This window comes from Epinephelus moara, chromosome 19 (assembly GCF_006386435.1).
Source record: "Epinephelus moara isolate mb chromosome 19, YSFRI_EMoa_1.0, whole genome shotgun sequence".
NCBI classification, from domain to species: Eukaryota; Metazoa; Chordata; class Actinopteri; order Perciformes; family Serranidae; genus Epinephelus; species Epinephelus moara.
The window spans coordinates 30,917,198-30,941,419 of record NC_065524.1 but is presented as its reverse complement, the minus strand read 5'-3'; the positions used below and the strand labels follow the sequence as shown (position 1 = coordinate 30,941,419).

Here is a 24,222-nt window from a genome sequence, read left to right as displayed (position 1 = left end):
TCTTTTTACCAGAGCTGTAAATTAGTTGATTCATCAATTAGCGGAGTATTTTGATCATCAATTAATCCCTTGAGTAATTTTTCAAGAGAACATTCTCTGGTTTCAGCTTTTCTCTGTTGAGCCCCGTCACCAGAAGAAAACTTTGGCATTGTGCATTTTTGCAAACCATGGATATGTTACATTTGTACATTTAATACCCATCATATCAATGTTTCTTAGGTTACATAGCTCTGATTATATGTAACTAACCTTGTCATCAGGAGGCGGAGGGGATGGTAGATGGCGTGACACCTTGGCAAAACGTCTGCCATCAGTATTTGAGACCGAAAAACAACAACACTCACAGAGACATTTGCAGCTTTTCCAGCCAGGACTGTGCCACCGAAAACAGGTGTTTTAAGTCAAAATATGATCTTCTCCTAACCATGGTGGTTAGGAGAAGATCATATTTTGGTGGTTTTTGTGCATAAATAAAACCAAATGTTAAACACAGTGTTGCTAAAACGTAAAGAAAAGTCAAGTTTTTACATTTCTCATACATAATAACATGCAAATGTTACATTTCTGTGGTTTACAGAAACATACTGTCATAATATATTCTACTGTTTGGCTTATTTAATTCTTAGTAAAGAGAACTTCTGGTTTAACAGAACAAGATACTATAAGACATCACCTTTCACTTTTTCTGGCATTTTATAAACTAAAAAATTAATAGAGAAAATAAGTAATTGGTGCATGAATCACTCTTCCATCCCCTCTATGTCTCCTCTTAACCAACAATACGCCATAGCTCAATGTTTGGCAGTCTCTCCATTTCTTTGTATCAAGTGTCTTCTTCACTATTTCTCCTTGATCGCAGTTACACAACTCATACTGTTCTCTCAACTTCTCACAATCTTTGTCACCCTCTATACCCTCACCTTTCATTTGCATGCAGTGCACCTGATCTACCTGAACAGAACAACCAAAAAGACGGGAGTAATGTGGAGGAATCTGAAACAAATGACTAGAGAGTCCTAATAATGGTCATTATCATAATAACCCCAATTTCAAGGAAATGGAAAGCAGTGGGAAATGTGCACGGCAGCATTTGCTACCCCTGCAAGCCATTATTAGAAGTGTTTGTATTTCGAGCATAATTTGGCAGCACAATGTGTTGTGTTGATTAACAATTACTGGGCGAACAAGACGAGGGAGGAGTCGCAGGGTAAACCGCTGCTCTGAATATGAGGGTGGTGCATTTTAGACCCGTGGCCGTTGTCAAATGGCATTTTGTTTTTCTCTGAGGATTAAGCAGAACCCCTTTAGAGAGCATAATGGAAATGTGTGTATGAAGGAAGTGAGGGTATGTCAACAGCATGCTAGTGTGACTTTTCTTTTGTATTATCGTTAATGAGTTTTAGTGAGATTTATGAGTGTTAGCAAGTGTGTGTGTGTCAATATAAGGCCTTTTAATCAAAGTTTGGAAGTATGTGTGAATAAAAACATTGTGTGTCCATACAGGGGTGTGCGTTTATGTTTGTTACTGCTAAGGGTGTGTGCTGACCTCCAGCAGGGCTAGCCTTGCTGCCCTTGCCCCTCTCAGTGCTGGATGCATCCAGCAGGCTCATGTCTGACATCTTGACTCCGGATCGAGCCTCAGCTATCAGCTGCCTGGCTCGCTCTCTCAGCTGTCTCCGCCGCTCTGCATCCCGCTCCTGCACACACAAACATGAAAGAAAACAAAAAGATAAACCAACAAATTTCAGTTACTCTTACGCAGGTACAGGTAAATGATATGAGATCAAGAGAAGAAATCATGAAGAACGAAATCACTCATTTACAACACAGTATTTAATGATTATTAGGGATGTCCTGATCAAGCTTTTTTATTTCCTCTATCCCAGCAGGAGTCCTTTTATATTGGGCTTTCCCAGATACTTAGTCAGAGCTTAACTGCTAATTTATGTGACTTGAAGAAGACGTTGTAGAATGACATGCAGAGGGAAATAAACTACTTATTTGGTGCCTTATTTGGAGTGTGCATACCTTCTTTTTGCCCTGCAGTGAAGTATTTTTGGCCTGGATGTGCACAGACTTGGCCCTCTTTCAAATATTTATCTGACACATTCAAATAACAGCTGAAGCCCTCTAACTTTGGCCCACCTTAATTTACATGAGCTACTTCACAAAAATACTGAAGGTCCTGATGAAAAAAATTATGGTATGATATAAAAGTTAAACAGAATGTGTCTCCTGAAACTAAAGACGCATCAGTCTGTTGGAGTTGTTGGGACTACTGAAGCCCTCACGGTTGTGCAGAGTGAAGCTTCTTTTTCCTTATAAACAGTCCTTGGCAGAGTGCACACACCGGCATGCAGACAGCACACAAATCAGACAATGGCCAAGTTTTATTTATTTAAGGAGAGCAGAGCTGAGGTAGACAAAATGGATCTGAGTTCAGAATAGAGAGAATTGGATTTTAACAGGCTTTATTTCAGTCGATAATTTCATATTATCACATGGTGAGTGCTTTATGAATGCATATCTTAGATAGATAAGACACTATGCTCAGTCATTTACACACACAGAATGTAATAAAACCTTCACAGACCTTCACCATCTACTACAACATACATAATAAGATGTTTTGCCATCAAAATGGTGGTACACATCTTAGTGCATTATGCTGTTAGGAGTGTATAGATAGACAGACACACACACACACACTTGCATCTTCCTGGCACTAGACATACAGTATTGAGCCGTCACCATCAGAGTAATGGCAGAAATGCCATTTTCAGGCCAATCCAATCTGATCCCACTGATAACACAGGCCACAACACACACATACACACACTTACAGAGCAAACAGGAAAACCTTGATGATGTCAACTGACAAACACTTAACTGGTGACGACCCGGCCGAGCACACACGAGCACACACTGAATGCACAGGCTGTACATATGGTAAACAGGTAGAAATACACAAATATCCACGACAGGATGTCATAATGTGATTTAACACACAAATTAGAGACACAGAAAAGTTAAAAACAATAAAAAGAAACATAATTAGTTTAAGGTGCTCTGAAAGAGCAGATGGGGCAAAGTTATGAGATTGTATTCAAGAAGTTTTCAGGCTGTTGTGATATTTTTAAGACTTAAAGTGTTATTCACTGCAGAAGTCAATTCTGAAAAAATACAACAGTGAAAAAATACTGTTTTGAATCCTGCCTGCTTGATTTAAGCCTCTGTAACAAAAACAACAGAAGTTAAGAGCCACACAAACTAACAAAACTAACACAAACTCCATCGTGCACTCATCTTACACAGCTCAACCTAAGCACAAACACCTACACTCTAAAACTCCACCTTGCACCCCCCACCCTCCTCTCTCCCAAACATACACAACTACATATGACCCAAGGGAGAGTGAAGCTGCATTTCTCTGTCACTGTTCTCCCTCCCTGTGGTTTCCTGTTAATCAGGCTTCTCCATATTGAGGCAGGGGTTTTAGGGCTGGCCTATTGAAGCCGCCCATTTATCCATTAACAAAACAAGCAGCGCCCGCTAATGAGCTACATCTCTCCATTTCCATGTCAATTGTTTGTTTGTAGCCATTGTTAGACTGGGACAATGGGGCTGTATTGTAAATGACAGCAACCCTAATGCACCCTGTGTGTGTGTGTGTGTGTGTGTGTGTGTGTGTATGTGTGTGTGTGTGTGTGAGAGAGAGAGAGAGAGAGCGAGCCCAAGGGGATGCCCACAGGGAGAAGGGAACACACCTTAGAGAGAGACTGATAAAGAGAGAGACAGTGGGAGCGGGAATGGGAGAAAGAGAGACCGAAAGAGAGATAAAGAGTGAGGACGGGAGTAAGCTGGTACTGCCTGTAGAAAAGTATTGAGTGTAAAGCATAACAACACTTCTTTACAAACTATCTCATTCAGAACAGTTTCAGTAAACAGTGCTATTAATTATGATTAATTTGAAACAAAATGGGTGGTGGTATCCTTACACCAGGAAACTTTGCTTTTTGTTTAGCACTTCTTCAAAAACCAACACAAAAGACATCCTAAAACAATTAAATGTCAACTGTTGAGAAAAAAGATTTTATCAAAAGAGAACGCTTCAAGGCACAATTTTAGGTGGCTGACAGAACTTTAGGGGCCAAATAAATTCATTACACACACTTTGATTATCTTAGCTGTAGGACACTGGCATTAATATCCAATAAACAGGCTAAGGATTACAAGATTTTAACCACAAATATACCAACGTAGTGTTTTTTTATCATCAGAATAACAGTGGAAATTCAATTTTTTATTACATTTATGAGACCTAAAACATGATGCAAATGGACAACAAGAGAGGACCTAAGATTGAACCCTGTGGAACACCATAAACAGATGCTCCTTATGATACTATTATTATTTAGACACAATTTTTATTAAAAAAAAAAAAAAAATCTTAAATAAAACAGAAGCTTAGAAGTAGGTTAAAAATTGGTACAAACAGGATGGGCGTTGGTTTCTTCAGCCATTGCAGGTCTTAAAGTAGAGAGAAATTAGCCAGAGAACAGGGAGCAGTGCACAGCAAGAAAAAACATGTTTGAATGGACTGTAGATTAGAAAAAAGATTTGCCTTGCTTGGGAAAAAATTGTCTTAAAACTACAAGTAGCATACATCATCCCCAGCTCTATACACCCTAAGATAATGCACAGTGCCCTAGATCCAAGTGTTGTACAGATGCCGCCCTTAGAGTAATTGCAAAAAAATACTATGCAATGATCTGTAGTGAAAAGGTGGATGATTTAATTTGGGAGACCGTGGATTTAGAGGTCAACTGCAAGACGACATCAAGATGAGTTAGGAGGAGGGTCAGTGGTAAACAAAAAAAAAAAGGTGGTGAGGTTTTGGGAGTCAATTAGTTTCTCTGAGTTGGTAGAACTCATTCTGCATTTTCTGTTCAAGTCCCTGACTGACTTTGACTGACTAAAGTAGGGTACTAATCACTGAGTCAGATGCCTGCAACAGTATTGCTGGATTGCACCAATATGCCATGACACAAAGATTTATTTTGTCTTTCCTTCTTTATATTTGCTGTGTTGTTTTCTTCCAGTATTTCTTTCCTTCAATCCTCACTTTCTACTTTATAGCTGTTTTCTATGCAGGTGTCTCCCTGCTTTTACAAATGCAATATGATAACCAGTAATGTCGCTGATGGCCTTCCGGCTATGGACTAGTTCTGATATCCAATCTGGCCTTTACAGATATGGATACAACTACCAATTTAGTGTGCCTGGGTGCATATATACGTATGTATATATACACACACATACAGCTCTGGCCCCAACACACTCCAAAACATCCCACTGCATTATTGTTGTCGGCCATTTTGGGGACAGGAAATGGGAAATTGCCTATCCAGAGGCTAGGATTAACACTATAGAAAAATGCATCTGACTAACTCCTAGCTCGGTCAGCTACAGAGCCGCTGATTAAAAAATATGAGAATGTGTTTGGAAGGAGAGACGAGGAGAGAGGAGAGAGGAGAGAGGAGAGGCTTTTTGTTGTGTATAGAACGATGTGTGACATAATCTAGGATCCAGTCTTTCTGTGGTTAAGTACACTTGTGTGCATGTGTTATTTTCAATCTGTTAAAACTAGACTATCTGTCCTTTGTAGATGTATCATAAAGGTATAACAGAGTCAACTTTAGGAACTGAAAGGAAAAGTTGAGGTGCAACAAATGTTTGGGTTTTCATTATCAAACTAAAAAACACTTTGGAAGTGTTGGAAACTATGCAGAAAAAGTGTCCACAAGGGTGTTGCTTCCATACATCATCAAAGGTACGTTAAAACTCCATCTCTTTGTCGGACCTATTGAGATATGATGTCTGTCATCCAACTGTTGCTAACACTGACATCCCAATTACAACTCTTTGTTCTGTAAGAACACAATATGTCAGAACTTTTTTTGTTTACAGGTAGGAGTTGTTGATGGAGTGGTGATAAAATGCCATCTAGTGGCTAAAACAAAAGTGATGATGACGCTCACTATTTCTATCTTGGAAAGTGGCGATGGATATTTCATGTAATAGGGAATATAAACACACACAGTCTTTTAATTTGGCAGCACAGGACACTAACAACCAGTGGATGTAAAGACCATAGGGACACAACTTTGAAAAAGAAGCAGACGCACAAACCCAACCAGCCGTTACATGATCAAAGCCGGGAGGAGAGAAAGCGTGTCAGCTGGTGGTCAGTGGGTAGCACTACTTTAAGAATGGAGACTCAAGAGGAGAAGAGACTTTTCCTTTTTAAATGGCGACAGCAAGAACAATTGTGTACTGTGTCTCCCATTGACTGCTGGGAACCTCCAGGGGAAGAGAGGCTAAACGGTTGAGTGCGAAGCTGAGACAGAGGGCTCCTCTGTGGGCTTGGCGTCGGGGTGAGGACCCCTCTCCGCTCTGGAAGCTCTTTTTGAGCAGGGGGAGCAGGTTGTCGCCTTGGTTGCTCTTTTCTGGGTGAGGAGAAAGAGGGAGGGAGGGCACGCACCACTGGTCATGTACAGAGACCTGGCGTGGGCACAGAGTGATGCCACACAAACACACACACACAGGGATACACACACAATCACTATCTAAAAGGGTTTGCCAACCTCCCAGATAGCCAGCCAGTCTGGCAGCCAGTCATGCAGCTCCAGACATTTGTCATGACAGGCTAATTCACAGTCAAGAGGTGCTTTAGGTCTCTATCTTGTCCAGGCACACACACACACACACACACACACACACACACACACACACACAACCAATCACATAGCTGTGTAATCACACCCTCGAAAACATTGTTTGAAATGCCAGAATGATGATCCAGACATGATGCAAATGCAGGGAGAACGTCATTTAAAGCCATCCTACCACAACGACCAACACATAGTAAACAACTACACAACCCACTTTGTTATTTTCAATTGTGCTCTATAAATAAACTGACTTATCATCCTCTTGATATTCCAAACTTAGGCTGGAGCCTATCCCAGCTGACATTGGGCAAGAGGCGGGGTACACCCTGGACAGGTCACCAGACTATCACAGGGCTAACACATAGACACCTAACACACCTACAAGTAATTCAGAGTCACCAATTAACCTGCATGTCTTTGGACTGTAGGAGGAAGCTGTGGTACTCGGTGAAAACCCACGCTGAAACGGGGAGAACATGCAAACTCTGCACAGAGGGGCTCCCCACCCCAGGTTCGAATCAGGTTTGGTAAAAGGATTGATATTAAAGTAGGAGAGATGAACAAATAGCAACATATTATTTGTGGCAGGAAGCTGTGGGGCTTATGGGAAATGTGGTCTTCAGTCTGAAACCGACTGCAGAGGCTTGACTCAAATATTGGTGTACTGTGATTATAGCACAAGGTATCACAATTAATTTAATATGAACATATTTAAAAATATTACATGCATCAAATTTAGAAATCCATTACATTCAAAACCCCTTATTGCTCAAATTTTGGAAAAAGAGAGAGAGCAAGAGCCAGAGTGAGAGAGTGAGACAGGGGGTGGGGGGTGGGGGGCAGCTTATCGGCTGGCTCCAGACAGAGTGCGCGGATCAATGGGCGTGCGAGGCCCACAGCGATCAATGCATTTGATAAAGAATTAAAGAAGAGCCACTGTACATGGCTATCAAAGAACCAGGACACGGCCTAATTATGATTCGACGGGTGCGTGCCCATGATAGGGGTCTGTGTGTGTGAGTGTGTGTGTTATATGTACATAAATATAAATCTGTGAGATGTCAGCGTGGAAGTGGTGTGAAAGTGCGGGCTGTGTACCTGTGTGTCAGTGTGTGTATGTGTGATGGTTTCAATATAAGTGTGTGTGTCTGAATGGTCGCATGTTTTTTGTGCAGAGGTGTCATGTTTCTGTGGTGTGGGGTTGTGACCGAGTGTGTGCTTGTATTTGTTTGTGTCGTGCACGTGTGACTGGGATTATTCTGAATTCAAGTTTTAAAAAAGTGTTCTGAATAAAGAGGGTATTAAATGATTAGGTGCTTTTCATTAAGATGTTTTATTGTATTTCACTGTAGCATCATTTGTGTTGTAAGGTGTTGTGTGTTATCCTGTTTAGTATCCTGGGTGTGAAGGTTCTATTAATGGCCACTGCATTGATCCATGCTATGTACTTATTTTGACACTACGGCATATAAAAGACACAGCGGCAAACACTTCAAAGAGAATGTAATTTACAGATGAAATTGTTTGTGTTTGTAAGAATAACACAAATATTGATATACTGAATGTGTGTCACGAATTCACAGAACAAAGGTGTGTGTGTGTGATATGAGGCTGACATTTTTTGAGCAAATAAATTTGTGTGTGTTTGACTTCTGAGGTTCTGTGAAACAGCAGTATCACATTTGTTCTCAGCACTGTGTGTGTGTGTGTGTGTGTGTGTGTGTGTGTGTGTGCTGAACAAGGGCGCCTGTACTGTAGGACAGGTAGAACAGGTAGAGTGAAACATGGGGACAACTCAACACACACAAAAGTCAGAGGAGCTTGTAGCTGCGACAGGTGAGTAAGATGGGAAGGTTTTGCCCTTTAAACAGACAGGATAATTACTGGTGAGGGAGACACAGAGAGAGGAAGAGAGGTAGGAAGAAAGAGACGGAGAACATGAGCTGAATTTTGTGACGATGGGTGACAAAAAAACCACAGTAACCTGTAACCAAACATGAACCTTTACAAGCAAGAAAGGGGCAGTCAGTGTGTTTGAAGGGCTTCACTATGAAATAAGTTCCCACCTTTTTAAAAAGCACACAGACTGTTGATAAGTAGTCAGGTGCAATATGTGATAGAGATGGCACCAGCACCAATAATTCAGTAACTAATTGATGCCAAAATTCTGAAAATATAATGCTACTTGTTTTTCTACAGTACCATAGGTACCAGGGATGCAAATCTTCTGGACCTGACGAGGCAACATAAACACCTCTAACTTTCCATCCATTCATTTTTGGACTTAAAGTGGCCTTTGTTTTTACCCAATTCGATCGACTGGAACAGCCGTAAACAGCACAAATAATAGACATTTTGCTAACATCCATGTCCTATTACTGCATATCACTAACTTGGCTTCTTTTCCGCAGCCTTTGTGCTCCACTGTCTCGCAGGTTCCCTCGAATCGCAATGACACCTGGATCGTGGTTGTGCTGCTGCCGTGGTCCTGCCTGATGCCTACTATTACTACTATTATTATTAGTCATACTTCTACTATTATTGTACAGATATGATTATTATTGTCATATGCATATACTATCACATATTAATATATACGTATAGCATATTTACTACCAAAATACTATTATCATATTATAATATCATTACTAAAATGAATGTTATCATAGCTATTGTCATAGCTATTTGTCGTGCATTTCTCTGTCTCAATGTATCATTTTGTCATATGGATAACTGTAGATTTATTATGTTGACCTGTTCCTTACACACAACATCTATTGTACGACTGTCTGCCCTGGAAGAAGGCTCCCTCCTCAGTTGCTCTTCCTGAGATTTCCACCCTTTTTTCCCCCTGTTTAAGTTTTTTTTTATTTGTTTTTCCTAATCCGCTGTGAGGGTCCAAGGACAGAGGGATGTTGTACGCTGTAAAGCCCTCTGAGGCAAAGTGTGATTTGTGATATTTGGCTTTATAAATAAAATTGAAAATTGAAATTTGTGCAGTGTTGGTAGTCTTTGCCTCCAGTTGCCTGCCCTCCATCTGGACAGTGCACCGACGTATAACGTCATATGCAAAGAAGCTATTAAGAAGCCTGAATATCATGGCTATGACATGTATGCGCGCACACACATTCATACACCTGTGAATGCATTTAAAAATCAAATCAATGTTAAACTCTATCTCACAAATGTGCACACACTGATAGAGTAATTTCAACTTTCGACTCCAGCCAAAACAAATTCTTAAAGCATTTAGTAAAGTAGTGGGATTACTGTAATTTCATACGCAATGAACATTAAGCATTCCTTGCCTGAGGACTACAGAGAGACAGAGAGAGACCGGGGCTACAGAGTGGACATGAAAAACATTTGACACTTCCACTTGGTCAAACGTGAACATGAGGCATGTGATAACGTGACAAAGAGAGAAGAGAAGAAGAAAGAAAGAGAGGTACATGAGGTACATGAGGTATGCAAGTGTGTGTGTGTGTGTGTGTGTGTGTGTGTGTGTGTGTGTGTGTGTGTGTGTGTGTTACAGCTTTCCTCTCTGATGGCTTGATCAGCTCTTGTGATGCAATTGAGAGAGCTGTCTTTCTCTTGCTCGTTAACACACACACACGCACACGCACGCACACACACTCAATTTAGAGACTGCCTTTGATCTCAACTCCAGCCAATTCAGCCACGACACATACCCACACACTCCAACACAAGCACACACACACAGTCCAAAGAAACTGCCCACCAAACTATTTAGTTTCATTAGGGGCAGATTCTTCAAAAAGAAGAGAGAGAGCAGGAGAAAAGGAGGGGGGGGGGGGTGACGGAGGACGAGGAAGAAGAGAAGAGGAAAAAAAGGGAGAGCTGGAAGAAGAAAGGGACGGCAGCCACATTAAAATGAGACCTGGAGAAAAAACTATTACTGCTGGGAGAAAGTTGAAAAGGAGAGAGAACAGGAGGAGGAGGAGGAGGAGGAGGAGGGGGGGAGTAAAGGACAAAGTGTGGACAAAAAAGGAGAGCGCACAAGACCATATTTGCATTTTCAAAATAGACATTTTTTATATGCTGCAAAGGCAGCTCTTCACTGGTGGCCTTTTCAATTATGGATTAAACCTTTTTTTCTCCAAACACAAATATGCTGCAATTAGAATATTTGTATTCTGGAGGTGTACGATTATCAAATGTGTACAGGATTATGTTAGATTACAGGCATTTTCTCAGTCTATTGATAGAGGAGTAAGTAGTACTCACTTACTAGCATTTACTACAGACAAAATACTTTCTCAGTTGCGATTTGAGCTAATCTGAGCTAAAAGTGTGAGCTTCTGGATCATGAAAACTATGACATGTAGTACGCTGTCCACACTCACATTAGGGCCCTGACACAGTCGGTGAGTGTCTGTCGCCCTAGTTCTTACGGTGTGTCCAGCATTGTTGGCACTACTTGGCCCGTGTAGGCTGTTTTTCAGCAGATTCAGCATGTTGAATTAGCATCTGAGCCGTCTGAGCCCGTTAGTAAGCAAAATCACTCAACCAAACTTGATGTTTTAGGTAAGATTATGTTTTTAGCCAGTGAGCTCTTTAGCACAAATGGTTCGTAACTGTTTGTGTTATTGTTTGCTAGCGCACGGTAAAATCATTTGTTCTTTTAATATCAGGTCATGTTATTTTTGTGCTAATTGGCTAACTAGCTTCTTGAATCCGTCCTGGTGGTCGTCTGACATTCCTTTTTAAATAATTACAGACTGCCGCTACCTGCTGGTATGGAGAGTTATTTCCTCTCACACAGGTGCAGAACGTACATGCTAGTTGGCTGTTGTTGGCTGTCAACTTACAGTGTGTTCATGTGGAACTTCTTGGCAACAGGCGACATGAGACAACACAACAGTCAGCCTTCGTCACAACTGGTTATTTGATGTTCGTTTGGTGGGTATCCGCCTTTAAGGCCAACAGCCAGGAAACAGCTAACTTGTTACCAATGTAACATATTTGTTATAATCACTTGGATGAAATACAGCACCGTCAGAATAACTTCTCATTTTCGGGAACCTTTAGGAATGCCGAGGTTCAGCCAGAGGGCTTTGTTTTGGTCACCAGTGACACAAATGAAAGAGAGAAAAGGAGGAGAGGAGAAAATGAGGACATGAATGCAGTCAAGTCAGGATCAGAGGACAGACAGCAGATGGGAGTGGATGACAACACCCACAGGTCACAACAGCAGAGACCCAGGAGTCCCCTCCACTTCTAAGGAGGAGGAAAGGGGGGCGACGGAGGAGGGGGGTGCTGGTCGGCAAAAATCAAACGGGACCCAATTATAGGAATCACAACGAGTCAGTGAGCAGGGGAACTCTCTTACCTGGAAAACACCAAGGCATTTGCGTGCACTTTGGAACGCATACCACACAATCACTCTCACACACACACACACACACACACACACACACACACACACACACACACGCTCAATAAAATGCAAAAGTGCACAGGTGCTATATAACTGCACACACATAATTTTGCAAAGAAACACACACACAGGAGCACACCCTTGTGTGTCCACATGCACACAGACACACACTTCTCCCAAACCTAGTGTGGATCCTGATAATTAGCCTGGCCAGGCCGGTGTGAAATTACTGTTCTCATCTGCTAATGGATGAGAAGACCTGAAGCGAATAGACACAGACACACACACAGACATGCACACACACGCTTCTCCATTAAAATAATAACAGTGGGAAAGACTAAAAGAGCTAAAGAAAGACAAATAAAAATTGGGGCGTCTGCAGTAAGGATAAAACAAGAGAACAAAGTCCTTGGCCTAGATGTTTTTAGGACAGCTTATTAATTACCCACTATCTGCTGTGTGAGTAGGGGGGTTGTGACATTATAACATTACAAGACACCTACAAGGAGGAGGTGATGGGCTCAAAACTATCAGTAGAAGTGCTGGTCCATCAAGGACCAGTGAGAGGAGGACAGACAGCAACACAGGATAGAGAGAACAGAAGGACAAGATGTGGCAGAGAAATACTTAAAGACAGAGAAAAAGACAAGCCAGTGAAAAAACAAAGAAAACAGCATTAAAAACAATAAATGAACACAAAGAGAGAGACAGAGAGAAAGTGACTGAGAAGACAGGGAGGGAGAGGAAGAGAGAAAACTGAACCTGTGACCTTAGATGAAAGAACCAGTCACTGTGGGCTACAATTAGGGATGGCAGGAGGGAGAGCATAGGTCAAGAGAACAGGGCTACACACACACACACACACACACACACACACACACACACACACACACACACACACACACACACACACACACACACACACACAAAACAAGTATCTAACATGTTGGTCTGCATCGAGCTACATTCAACAACAAATTGTACAGACCTTTAAATGTTATCATACAGTGTGGTGCTACAAATGTTGTCATACAGTCGGTTTATGTTTTTATTTTCTCACATTTAGTGTGAGCATTTAGACTGAGCAATGACTGCAACGGTAGAGAAGATACCCTAATGCTTTTCCCCCTGTAATATGTATCTGTTGCACCTTCCTTTGACTGTTTGAAAGGGGTGACCCTGGATAGCTAATTATTTAACAATTCGATTGCCAGTCTTACAGCCGAATCATTGCAGTTGTAGGAAAATGTAGTTATAAAGTTATGAAAGGATCATTCCGACTAGGCTACACAGGGGTGCTGAATGTCTGATTTTACATAGAATTACTTGGTTTCACCCAATAAATCATGATATATTAACTATTTTGATGTAAATTTTTCATAATCAGAGCACTCATGTTAGAACATGGCGCTCACAGAGTAAAAATATTTTTTCGAACTTGTGAACGGCTCCATAAAAATCAGCTTGAGGCTTGCATTTCTCTCTTTCCCTCTCCCTGTAAGAGAAAGTCAAAAGTTCATTTACAACCACAGAAAGCAAGTAGGAAGCAAACTAAATGACATGCTCTGTCTGTATGTCTTTCCATCTCTTCCGCTCCCTATCAGTACTACGGACAGCGCCGCACCTCTATACCAAAAGGTGCTGGATGGACAAGTCTTACTACAGAATAAGGTCTTATGCCAAGTGAGGAAGACAAATTGTTAAATGTAATTGGGAGTTTTGGTTCATTTGTCTGGTGTGGAAAAAAAGGAGACTAATGTTGCAAATGAGAATATGGATCAATGAGAAACAAACATAACAAGCAAACAAACAAAGAAACGTTCAGACTATCACTTGACGAAACAGACCTGACAGTGTAAATTCTTAGTTGGGGACGCCTCTAATTTGCAAAGGGACCAGACTTTGTGAGTCCAGCTTTCTCACCAACTGCTGTTCAGGAAAATTTTGGGACAAGAGTTTTATATTCAATGTAAAGATCTGATTCCCCTTTTTCTAAAGCCAAAGAAGGTTTCCCACCAGTCTCAATTGGAATAGATGCTCTTATTCTGTTTAGAGAATTAGCGCTGCAGCTAACAGTTATTTTGCAACTTTCTTATCAACAAATCTTTCAGTATTTTTTTGACTGATCGATTATTGCACTGTCACATGAAAATCAGAATTTCTACGGCTTTGAAAAAGACATGATTTTGGTTAATAGATCTCAAACTAACTGATGTGTCATTTGTGCTTTGAATTCAACACCCCCAAAACAGCTAATGCAGCCCCCTCCTCTCATTCTGTCATTCTGTTGCCCCCACATTAGCCACTTCCCTGCAAGAATGAAGCCTGCTTTAATTGAATTAAATTATACCTTATGCATGCTAAACCGCAAAGCACCTACTTAGACGGATGGAGAGTTAAATGGGAAAGGCTTGGGCCTCTCCAGCTGATAACACGAGGACACACACACACACACACACACACACACACACGCGCTAATCAAAACAAGACATCAAGTAATCTAATCTGAATCACTAACAATTATCAGCACATTGGCCTCAAGGCCAGTCGTATTCCTTTGATCAATGTTTTCTATTAAAAAAAGTGTAAACAATTCAATATCTTCCTCTCGCCCCTCCTCCGTTCCCTCCTTCCTTTATGCATGGGAGCAGTGTGTGTGTGTTCGTGTGTGTGTGTGAGGGGGTTATTAACCAATTGTCCTTGGAAATGAGTAAGGAAATCAGGAGGAGAGGGAGAGAGAAAGAGCGGCGGGTTGGCTACTTTAAGGAGCTAATCTAAGTGAAGTCAGCCATCTTGCCGCACAACAAGGGACAGAAGAGGACCTTTTTTTTGTCGCTAAGGAAATATATCGGCACTGCCACAGCTTTGAAAAACTCTTTTAATTTGCTTTCTTTCTCTGAAGACTTTTAACGCCACCAGTCCTTGGAAGTTCCTCATTTATTTGCTCAGATTATGCCGAAATGGTTATTCCTGTGGCCTGCACGCAGACATCAACACACACATTTGCATGCCGACACACAGACAAACACTGACAACACGCTTATGTACGTAAACACACACACACAAACACACACTCTGTAAAAACCATCTAATTCAAGGGCATATATCTCTTTAAGGATTCAGGCAGCAAATGCAGGGGCACGCGGCTGCTGCCTTTTAGATATTTCATTACCAAAGGGTATTTATTTCATTTTACCCTCAAATCCGTTGTCGTCACAATTCTCACAAGACCATATTTTTTTTCTTGCCCCCCCCCCCCCCATTTTCCTTTCTTGGAAACATTTGGAAACGTCACTGAGGATTTGACAACAGTGCTTTCCCAGGGTAACTCCTGGTACATCAGTGTGCCCCCCCGCCTCCCAGTATATTATGTTCAGTGGACCGTGCTCGGTTCAGAGCTGGCAATTTCACTCACGTCTTCTCTAGTCTAGTTTGCTTCGGAACAGTGATTCCCACCCCCCTTTACCATGAATGTACTTTTGCTGACAGGTGTTTGTGTACAACATTTACTCAGTGTTCGGGGAAATTGAGGGGGCAGCAAATTTGGTCGGGATGTCATAAAAATTGTGCAGAGTCAAGATGACCAAGGAGAGAGAAATGTTTAAAGAGAGGAGAGGGAGCGAGTCAGTTCATCCATATTTTGGTTTTTCTTTCTGACATGTTCAGGTTGTGACGTTCAGCAGTCCATAAGAGAGTCTGAGCAGAAGTTAATAAGGAAAAGTCTTCTCCCCTTCTCAAAGCCTTTTCATAAAGTGTTCAACAAAGTGGACTGCCAGAGGATGAGACAGTTTGGACAGGCTTTTCCAGCATGTTGCAAGTGTAGTGAGCAGCGACTAGAGAACTGTGGAAGTGACATGAGGGGGTTTGAAGAGGCTGGTGGTCACTCTATTAGCTGTTCCGGCACACTGAGGCGATGCTGTACAACACTCCAGTGCACGGAACAAAGAGGCAAGGACAGACAACTCAAAGTCAGGACAGCCTGTACTTACTACACACAGAAGAGGTCAGACAGACCTGCCCCCTCCTCAGAAACCTGGAGACCCAGGCTGACCCAAACTGAGCCTCAGGTAGGAAAGAAATAGGGAGGTCAATTTCGTGGTCATTTAAGATGTGACAGACACTATCAGAGAGAAAAAAACCCCTCCATGCACACACACACACAAACACCACTCTGACTTACATCGCAGACGTTCGTGGCCCTGTTTGGTGCAGTGACGGCTGTGCTGGGGACATTCTTGTTGCCGGCCTTCATTGCAGCATCTCTACGGGCCTGCTCCAGCAGGAGTCTGGCTCTCTCTTTCAGCTCCTCCTGACGAGACAGCACCTTCTGTGTGCAACGACAGAGCAGGAGCGTGATGACATCAAACAATACTAATGGCAGTACAGCTCAATTCTAATTAAAAAGTGTCATAAATAAGGTGTCCTTTCCCTCACTAAAACAAGGCCTGTAAGCACACAAATTCTCTTTATATTCTTCTTTCCGAGTTTATTTGATTGGATTTCACTTTATTATCAGAATGTTTTCTGAAATTTGTCTTGCATCGCAGGACGTACACCGTTACACATAAATACAAAACACAACATTTAACCAAACAACAAAACCATATTACAGACACCACATATCACATCAAAGGTTTTTTGACTGTACAAATATGAGAATAAACACATAATTTTTCCTTTTACAGTCCTCAACTTTTTACTCACCTTCTCAGCAGGCGGACTTGATACAGGGGCAGGTGTTGGCTCCTATGAAAGAGAAAACATGTTAGCTCCAAGTGTGTTGCCAAAAACCAAAACCACCTCTAGATATGCAGTTAGAATTACAGGTTTTAAATTATTTATTAACACAATGCAACAAATAATATTGTTTGGACTGGTGTTGACAGGTATCAGACACTTAGATTTAATGTTTTAAGACCTTTTTGAGATGAATTTTAACCAAATTTAAGACTTATTTTTGGACCATTCATCTTTTTCTTAGGGTAAGTAGTGTATATGTAGTCCTGAGTAAAGGTCTGTTTTATGTAGTTATATGGTTATTGGAGTTAACATTACTTTACATTACATTTTGCCAAAAGGTTAAGTGCAAGTACAGGGTAAAAAGAGTGTATTCGGTTCAGTGGTAGTTTTAAAGATTTGTAACATCAGAAATGTGGACTTTCTTGCAAAGAAGCTTGACCAAATTTGACAAAAGAAACTAAAAAAAATGGATATTTGAAATTAGGTAAAATATTTGTGGCAATCTGGACCTCGCAAATTCAAATGAACTATAAACTACTTCACTGTAAAACTCAACTTGAGACATTTTAAGACTTAAGGACCTGCACACACCCTATAATAGATGATTCTTAACAAATTAACTTGTGTAATCTAGTCAAAAATGTCTAAACAATTGACATGCCGTGGAAATGAACACATTTTTATCTAGAGTAGCAAGTTTTTATACAAACAGCTTCCACATTTCCAAATATAGGAGCAGGGTATATCCCCCATGATATACAGGACCTGTACTTTGGCACTACATGGCTGACCTAAGAGCTGGGCTCACAGTCCTGTCTGGGTCTAGTGGTGTGGAGAGCATGATGGCTTTGACAAGAAAGCAAAACATACCTAGCTTAGAATTTTATCTGCCAGGTAATCCTGGCTGTATTATAAGGGGGTGCAAAGAGGGCAAACAGTGCTTTTACATTTGGCTTAGACAGAGGCACATTACAACCAGGCTGTTTACAGCACTGAAACATGTTTATCCTTTCAACAAGTCAAATCTGGCCCGGGTGCAGGCGAGGATGCATCCCGCTAACTTGATAACAGCAGATCAAAATGGGGTGTCATAGCTGTCATAACCCCCCTGCTGCCTCCCCGCCTGCCCTGTGACCTTTTGACTTGTAAACAGGAAGCGGTAATCTGGGGTTAACCAACGCAGGCTGCAATGTATTCAACTTGTGTTTGTGTGTGACTGTATGCGCACACGCATTAAGGTGCGTGCCAGTGCGTGTGTGAGACAAGATGAGGTGTGCTCTGCGCAAAGCGTCGCCACGGCTGAGCAGTCACGGCACCAACTGCCATCAACTGAAGGGATGAGAAATATAATGAAAAATATAATGAAATGTCAAAGCAGGGGGTTCTCCTGGGTGCCTTCTATAGTCGCCACATGTTGAGGGCCCGGCCTCGATGTGTCTGGGTCTCGGCAACGAGACAGGCGACGACAACATCTAATGCAGAACGAGAGAATTTCGGTACGGTCATCTCTGCAGTGGCATCAACGAGGTCGGGATTTGAAGCTTAGCAAGTGCCAGGAGGGAATGAGTGTTCACTACATCCTCTGTCTTATGACTGATGTAGCAGTGAAAGTTTCAATCAAAGCCAGGGTGCAAGGATAAAAACCTGAACAATCCATTTAGGGGCCAGGCAGGTACCTGCATGTAAACGCTGTCAGAATCTTAATACCTGACTTAAGTAGCAAGACATGAATTAGTCTACATCATACAGACGGACCCAGAGGTTGTTCCAGGTGCAGGATTTATAATTAGCTGCGAGATAATTTAATGTATCTCTTACTGACCCTTGAAGGACACATTTAACTATATTCAAAACACTGAAACTATTCCTGTTTCTACATCCTTGCAATTAGTGGGGCTGCTTGGCTTCTTTTTTATTAAAATAGAGTGATTAATCAAATATAAGAAATAAACATAAACTATTCAATATGTTAAAATACTGATGTCAGCTCTAACTAAATTAAAAAGCACTCTGACAGACAGGTACTTCTCTACTTTAGGAATATCCATTAAAAGAGTTTTGAAAATACAATTATTGTATGCTGTTATTTGTCTGGGTGTTTACCTGTTTGGGAGGCATGTCTGTGTGGTTGACTGGAGGTGAGCTGGTGTCTGAGGCGGGCTCAGACTCCGAATGACGCAGGGAGGCCCTCTTCTTCTTGATGAGGTCAGCATCCCTGTTATAGGAGAAGCCCAGTTTCTGGTGGGGCGAGGAGGCCCCTCTCCTGGTGGGGGACCCCGGGTCTGTACTCCCCTCCCTTCTTTCCTCTCCCACCTCATCCTTCTGCTGTCTTTCCTTCTCCATCTCTCTCTCCACTCTCTGCGGTAACTCACTAAGGTCTAAAGTGTTGGCTTTAAGGAGGTTCCCTCTATCCTCAGAGCTTGATGGTGTCATGTGGGTTGAGTCTGTTGCTGAGGCGGATAATGCTGTGCGCAGCGATGGGACAGGCGCCTGTAAAGGCCCTGCTGCTGGCACACTAACCGCTCCTACTTCAGCCTTCCCACCCGGCTCCATCGCCTCTTCCTCTGTGGCTTTAGTGCCATTAGATTCAGTGTTAACACCACCAGCAGACTCAGCAGGCTCAGAGTTAGCCTGACGGTGCTGCACGTCGTTGAGCTCAGCATAGAACTTGTCCTGGCCTATGGAGGCGTTTGTGTCGGTTTCAAAGTCGCCCACCTTGTAGGTGCTGCGACTGCTGTTGGCCTCTATCTGCACCACGTTGAGCTCCTCACCGGAGAAGTGGGCCCGGATCTGGTACAGGTAGGTCATTACTGTTAGCTTGTCAGGAATGGCCAGCAGCACCATGTCCGATGGTTCCAGAAGACGGGAGATACCCAGGCTCGCGAAGCCATCATATGCCTGCCAAAAGAGACATAAGCTTTCAGTTTCAGATTCATACAACAGAACTATTGTCATGTCGTCATGCCTACCTGCAAAATCAGAGGAAATAAATAGTTTACTGTTTGAAAAATGGATGGGATGGAAGGGTGACAATGGTTGATGAGACAGGAGAAGTCTGGTTGTCAGACACTGGTTGTATTTGGTGCATTGCATGCATGATCCATGTGTGTATGTGCTCATGTGTGTTTGTGAGTGAGAGACACCTTTGGCATGACTGCTGACAGGTCATGTCAGGGATGGTTGTCCCCGATAAGAGACGCAGATACCCCAAGACAGAGCGCTTAATCCCAAAGTGTGTGTGTGTGAGAGTGAATGTGTGTGTGTGTCCTTATCGCTCCCCTACATCAACCTGCCCACGCTCTCCGTCACGCGTGTAATTGGTCTGATTAGAGTCTGATGAGAAAATACAGGTTTGATTATCAAGCGACACACGAAACCCAATCCCCCATCACCAGATAGACTGAGACAGAGAGACAGAGAGAGAGAAGGGATGAAAACCATTATCGCAGCCAATGACAGGTAAATAAATAGATTAACAGCGCACACACACACACACACACACACACACACACACACACACACACACAACCTCCCCATCCATCTCTCCCAGGTATCACAGCTTGTATCTGGGCTGCTTGATAGTGTTGATCTAATTCCAACCTGTTGCAGCACTCGTTTGTTTCACTGCCTCCGTAGATCTCCCCAGTCTATCAATCTCTCCCTCTTTCTCTCCGTCTCCCTCTCTGGCTTCCAAACCCTTCTCCGTTTTTTTACCTTTACTTACCCCAAGGATTGTTTTGAAGAGCCTGCTTGCTCTTTTTCAGCCCTGTCCTTCTCTTTCTTCCCCCTGCACATTCTCTAACCTTTATTTATCTACAAGGGGTTTATGGAGCATGTATGATTTTTTTTTTATTATGTTCTTGCTTTGCATTCATTCGATACCTTTTGGGAGCTATGTTGTAAAACCACTATCTGGTTGATGGGTTGATGAGCTACATCAACTATAATGCTCATTTTCAGGTTTCTACTAGAACAAACTTACATGCTTGAATGTTTAAAACACATTATTTCCCTCATACTGACTGTTCTGTAACACCTGTAATCACCCTCTATCTGATATGCTCTGTTTTAGCACCTGTCTCTTTAAGCCCACCTCCCAAAAAAGCCCAGTCTGCTCTGCTTGGTCATTGTTTCCAGGTCTTCCAAATCTGCACACGCAGTGTCTCTGCACCATCACTGCAGCCAAGCAATAACTGTAATGAACTATAGCGTCATTTTTTAACATGAAAATCACCAATAGCAGCGTTAAAACCAGAATCTTCATAACCGGACATTTTTTCAGCAGAATATGGTCCGAAATCAGGGAAGAATTACCACAGATTACAGATTTCCCTGACGTTAGCATGTAGCTAAATCTAGCCGTGTATGTAATATAAGTCCTCGCAGTTGTGTTCCTGGAGCAGATGACCATATAAGGAAAACAGTCATGAGTACATGCCAGCTTGTCTCAAAAGTAGAAAAAAATATGTTGGAAACAGAGTTTTTAGAATAGTCTGAAGCTTAATTACTTTTACATAAGTTTACTTCATTATTTGAGACTTTGGCCACATTTAATATGAACATCCAGCATTGTAACGTTATAAATATGACAGAAAATATTGGCTTTTACAACAGATATTTGCTAACTATTGTACAAACCTATCTTCCCCCCAATTTTATTTGAGTGTCTGAACTCTACATGCAAACTTTATGCACTAAATAGTGCCCTAAAGATTACCAAAAACATAGTAGTGTCTGCAACAACTAATTTTTTGACAAAAATTCAACAATGATGCACTGCTTTGCATTTGATGGAAACCCCCCCCCCCCCAAATGAACGACTTTTAACTCAGTTAGTGTGGAAAGAATACTTCAAGCACGACACAGATCAAGTCTGATCAAGTACGATGTACAGTATCTGCCTAATTTTGTGGTGGTGCTATCAATGCTGAATTATTAATTAAAACCTACACTGCAGAAATCTGCGGCGGGGCTGACATTTGCCCCTTCTGTAAACCCTACATCAAGCTTTATGCAACACTACATCTCTCAGTGATGGCGCAGAGTCATGATCTTTTATAAGGGTAAGAAATCTCATCTTACCACTAACCACAGAGTCATCTATTGTTTGTAATGTGAAAAGTGAACAAGGAAGTGATTCTGGACACAGCTCAGAAAACCGTTTTTATTGTAGTAAATCTTCCTCCAACTGTATTTGTTTCTAACTGGTGACATGAGAATAGAAGGAGAGAAATGGAGAATAAAAAGGTGGTTTAAATGAGAGATGTTTCTCAATTTACAATCAATTATGATGTCTTTTGTTAGGAGGAGTCTTTTTCACTCTCACCTCTTTTGTCCCTTTCTATTGATGGAAAGCATGTGTTTGTGCTTGCAGAGACAAGGCAGGAAGAAAGAACTGACGGCGGGAAAAAAGAAAAGGGAGAACAGAGAGGAGTTTGCCTTTACAGCGAGCCTGTTTAAGTTCCCCCTCCTCCTCTCCTTCCCCTGGCAGAAAGGGAGTGTGAAAGAAAAAAGAAAGAGAGAAAAGAAAGAAAAAGAATATGGGGAATAAGAGGGCCTGATTGGGTTTCTAACACGTATTCAGGGGAGCAAAGTGTGCTTACATTGTTCCCCTCTCGCCCAGGGTAGGCTGTGAAAGAGAGCGACAACTTTGCTGCTCAATAGGGACAGAATGAAAGAATGAAAGAGAAAAGAGCGAGAGTGGGAGAACGTGAGAGCTGTATGAGGAGGAAGAAGGGAGGGAGGCTCTCGAGCTGGGTTTTGTTTCAGGGTCGATGTTAGTCTTGACATGCGCTACAGTCTTTTTGACCTCAGTGTCATGATTTATTCTTTCTATATCTTCTCTTACAGCTTGACGAGCGCTGGGCATGTCATACTGAGACACTGATATTGAGGGAGGACCTGTTGTTTTCAGGTGAACTGTTTTCTGTGGTGGTAGCCTACAGTATGTGCTCACTGCAGTTAAAGGATAAGTCTGTATCCTTGTTACAGTCAGCAAATCCCAAGAAAACACCAAAATCAGCAATGAGTTGGTCTATCACACTTCCTTACCCTGACAGTGACACTTGTGTGGGACACTGACATGTCAGAATCCCAACACAAGGCCGGGTACCCACTAGGTAAACCACAAAAAAAATTCTGTAGTGGGTAACAAATATATTTATATAAATTCACGGGTACATGTAAGAAAATGAACTAAATACAGTCGGGCAGCAGGTGAAAACGAAAATAAATCCCAGGTGGGCGAGCTGGACATGTGGACGCTCAGCAGTGCCTGCCTGATCGGACAACTGTAGCACACAGCTAACTGACAAAATATGCAGAAGATGCAACATAACATCATTCTGGAGCTGAGGATGCAGCTGACTGATAGCAACAAGGCAGTTTCTTTAGATATGTGGACAGATCATTTCCCTAAAATTGGTTATCTTTGAGTCACTTTGCATCACATCAACAGCAAGTGGAAACTGACTGAACGGGGGCTTTGCACATCTGAATGGTACAGTGCATTACGCAAAACGGCGTAACAGCAAAACTGTGTTTAAACACAGGTCAGGTTGCAGGATTTAAATGAGGGTGTGTTCAGATTTGACTTGGAGATAACCGCAGGTAACATGTCCGTTCTGGTTCTGAGCTCTGAGCTCTGCAGGTGCGGGTTTGCAAAATTGGACGTGTTCAGGACTCCCATGCTTGCTGGCTCCAACTAAAATGTAAATCATTAAAAACATGAATAATGGAGCTCTATGGCACCGAGTAATACGATATGCCAGGCATTGGCTTCACAGTGGGATCAATGCATTCTGGTCTTTTTGTCATATTTGTTGACAATAAGAAAAATATAGAATACTAGCAGATTTAAAAACTAAAAAAACTAACTTGCATCAGGTAAATCACAAAGGGTAATTAGGTCATTTTCCCACAATTTAACTTTTCATTTATTTATTTTTGGACATTTACCTTTAGTGACAGGACAGCCATAGACAAACAGGAAAGGCTGGAGAGGGAGGTGGGATGATAGGCAGCAAAGGCCCACAGGTCAGAAACTGAACCCAGCTGCAGCAAAGGACTCAGACGACAGGCGGCGCACACTCTACCCGGTGAGCTACAGGTCGCCTCAGAAAATTTAACTCATTCACCTTCTCACGTTTTATTCCATTTAAAATATTATTTGAAAAACCATAACCTGATGTACAATCTCTGAAAAGAGGGGAGCATGCATCGTACAGCTGGGCAGTAATATAGTATTATAGTTATTCGAGTTTTCATGTCATATCATACTTTTGCTACTTCTTTGCAGTTTTGTTAGATGAATTATTGATTCCAAGCTACTTATAATCTAACACTGTT

The 24,222-nt window shown here is 41.9% G+C and overlaps 1 protein-coding gene across 7 annotated transcripts in view; it reads right to left on the bottom strand.

Moving 5' to 3' along the window:
- Nucleotides 1-24,222, bottom strand: part of ehbp1 (EH domain binding protein 1) — a 162,570-nt gene that overhangs the window by 54,599 nt on the left and 83,749 nt on the right. For 6 of the 7 annotated variants that reach the window (XM_050071704.1, XM_050071707.1, XM_050071709.1 and 3 more), the window contains 4 exons: nucleotides 18,979-19,773; nucleotides 16,840-16,881; nucleotides 16,316-16,462; nucleotides 1,547-1,697 (listed from right to left, as the gene is read on the bottom strand). In XM_050071704.1, coding sequence (XP_049927661.1) covers nucleotides 1,547-1,697; nucleotides 16,316-16,462; nucleotides 16,840-16,881; nucleotides 18,979-19,773 — 1,135 coding nt within the window. The remainder of the gene's footprint in view (nucleotides 1-1,546; nucleotides 1,698-16,315; nucleotides 16,463-16,839; nucleotides 16,882-18,978; nucleotides 19,774-24,222) is intronic. The other variant, XM_050071708.1, reaches the window with a different exon arrangement.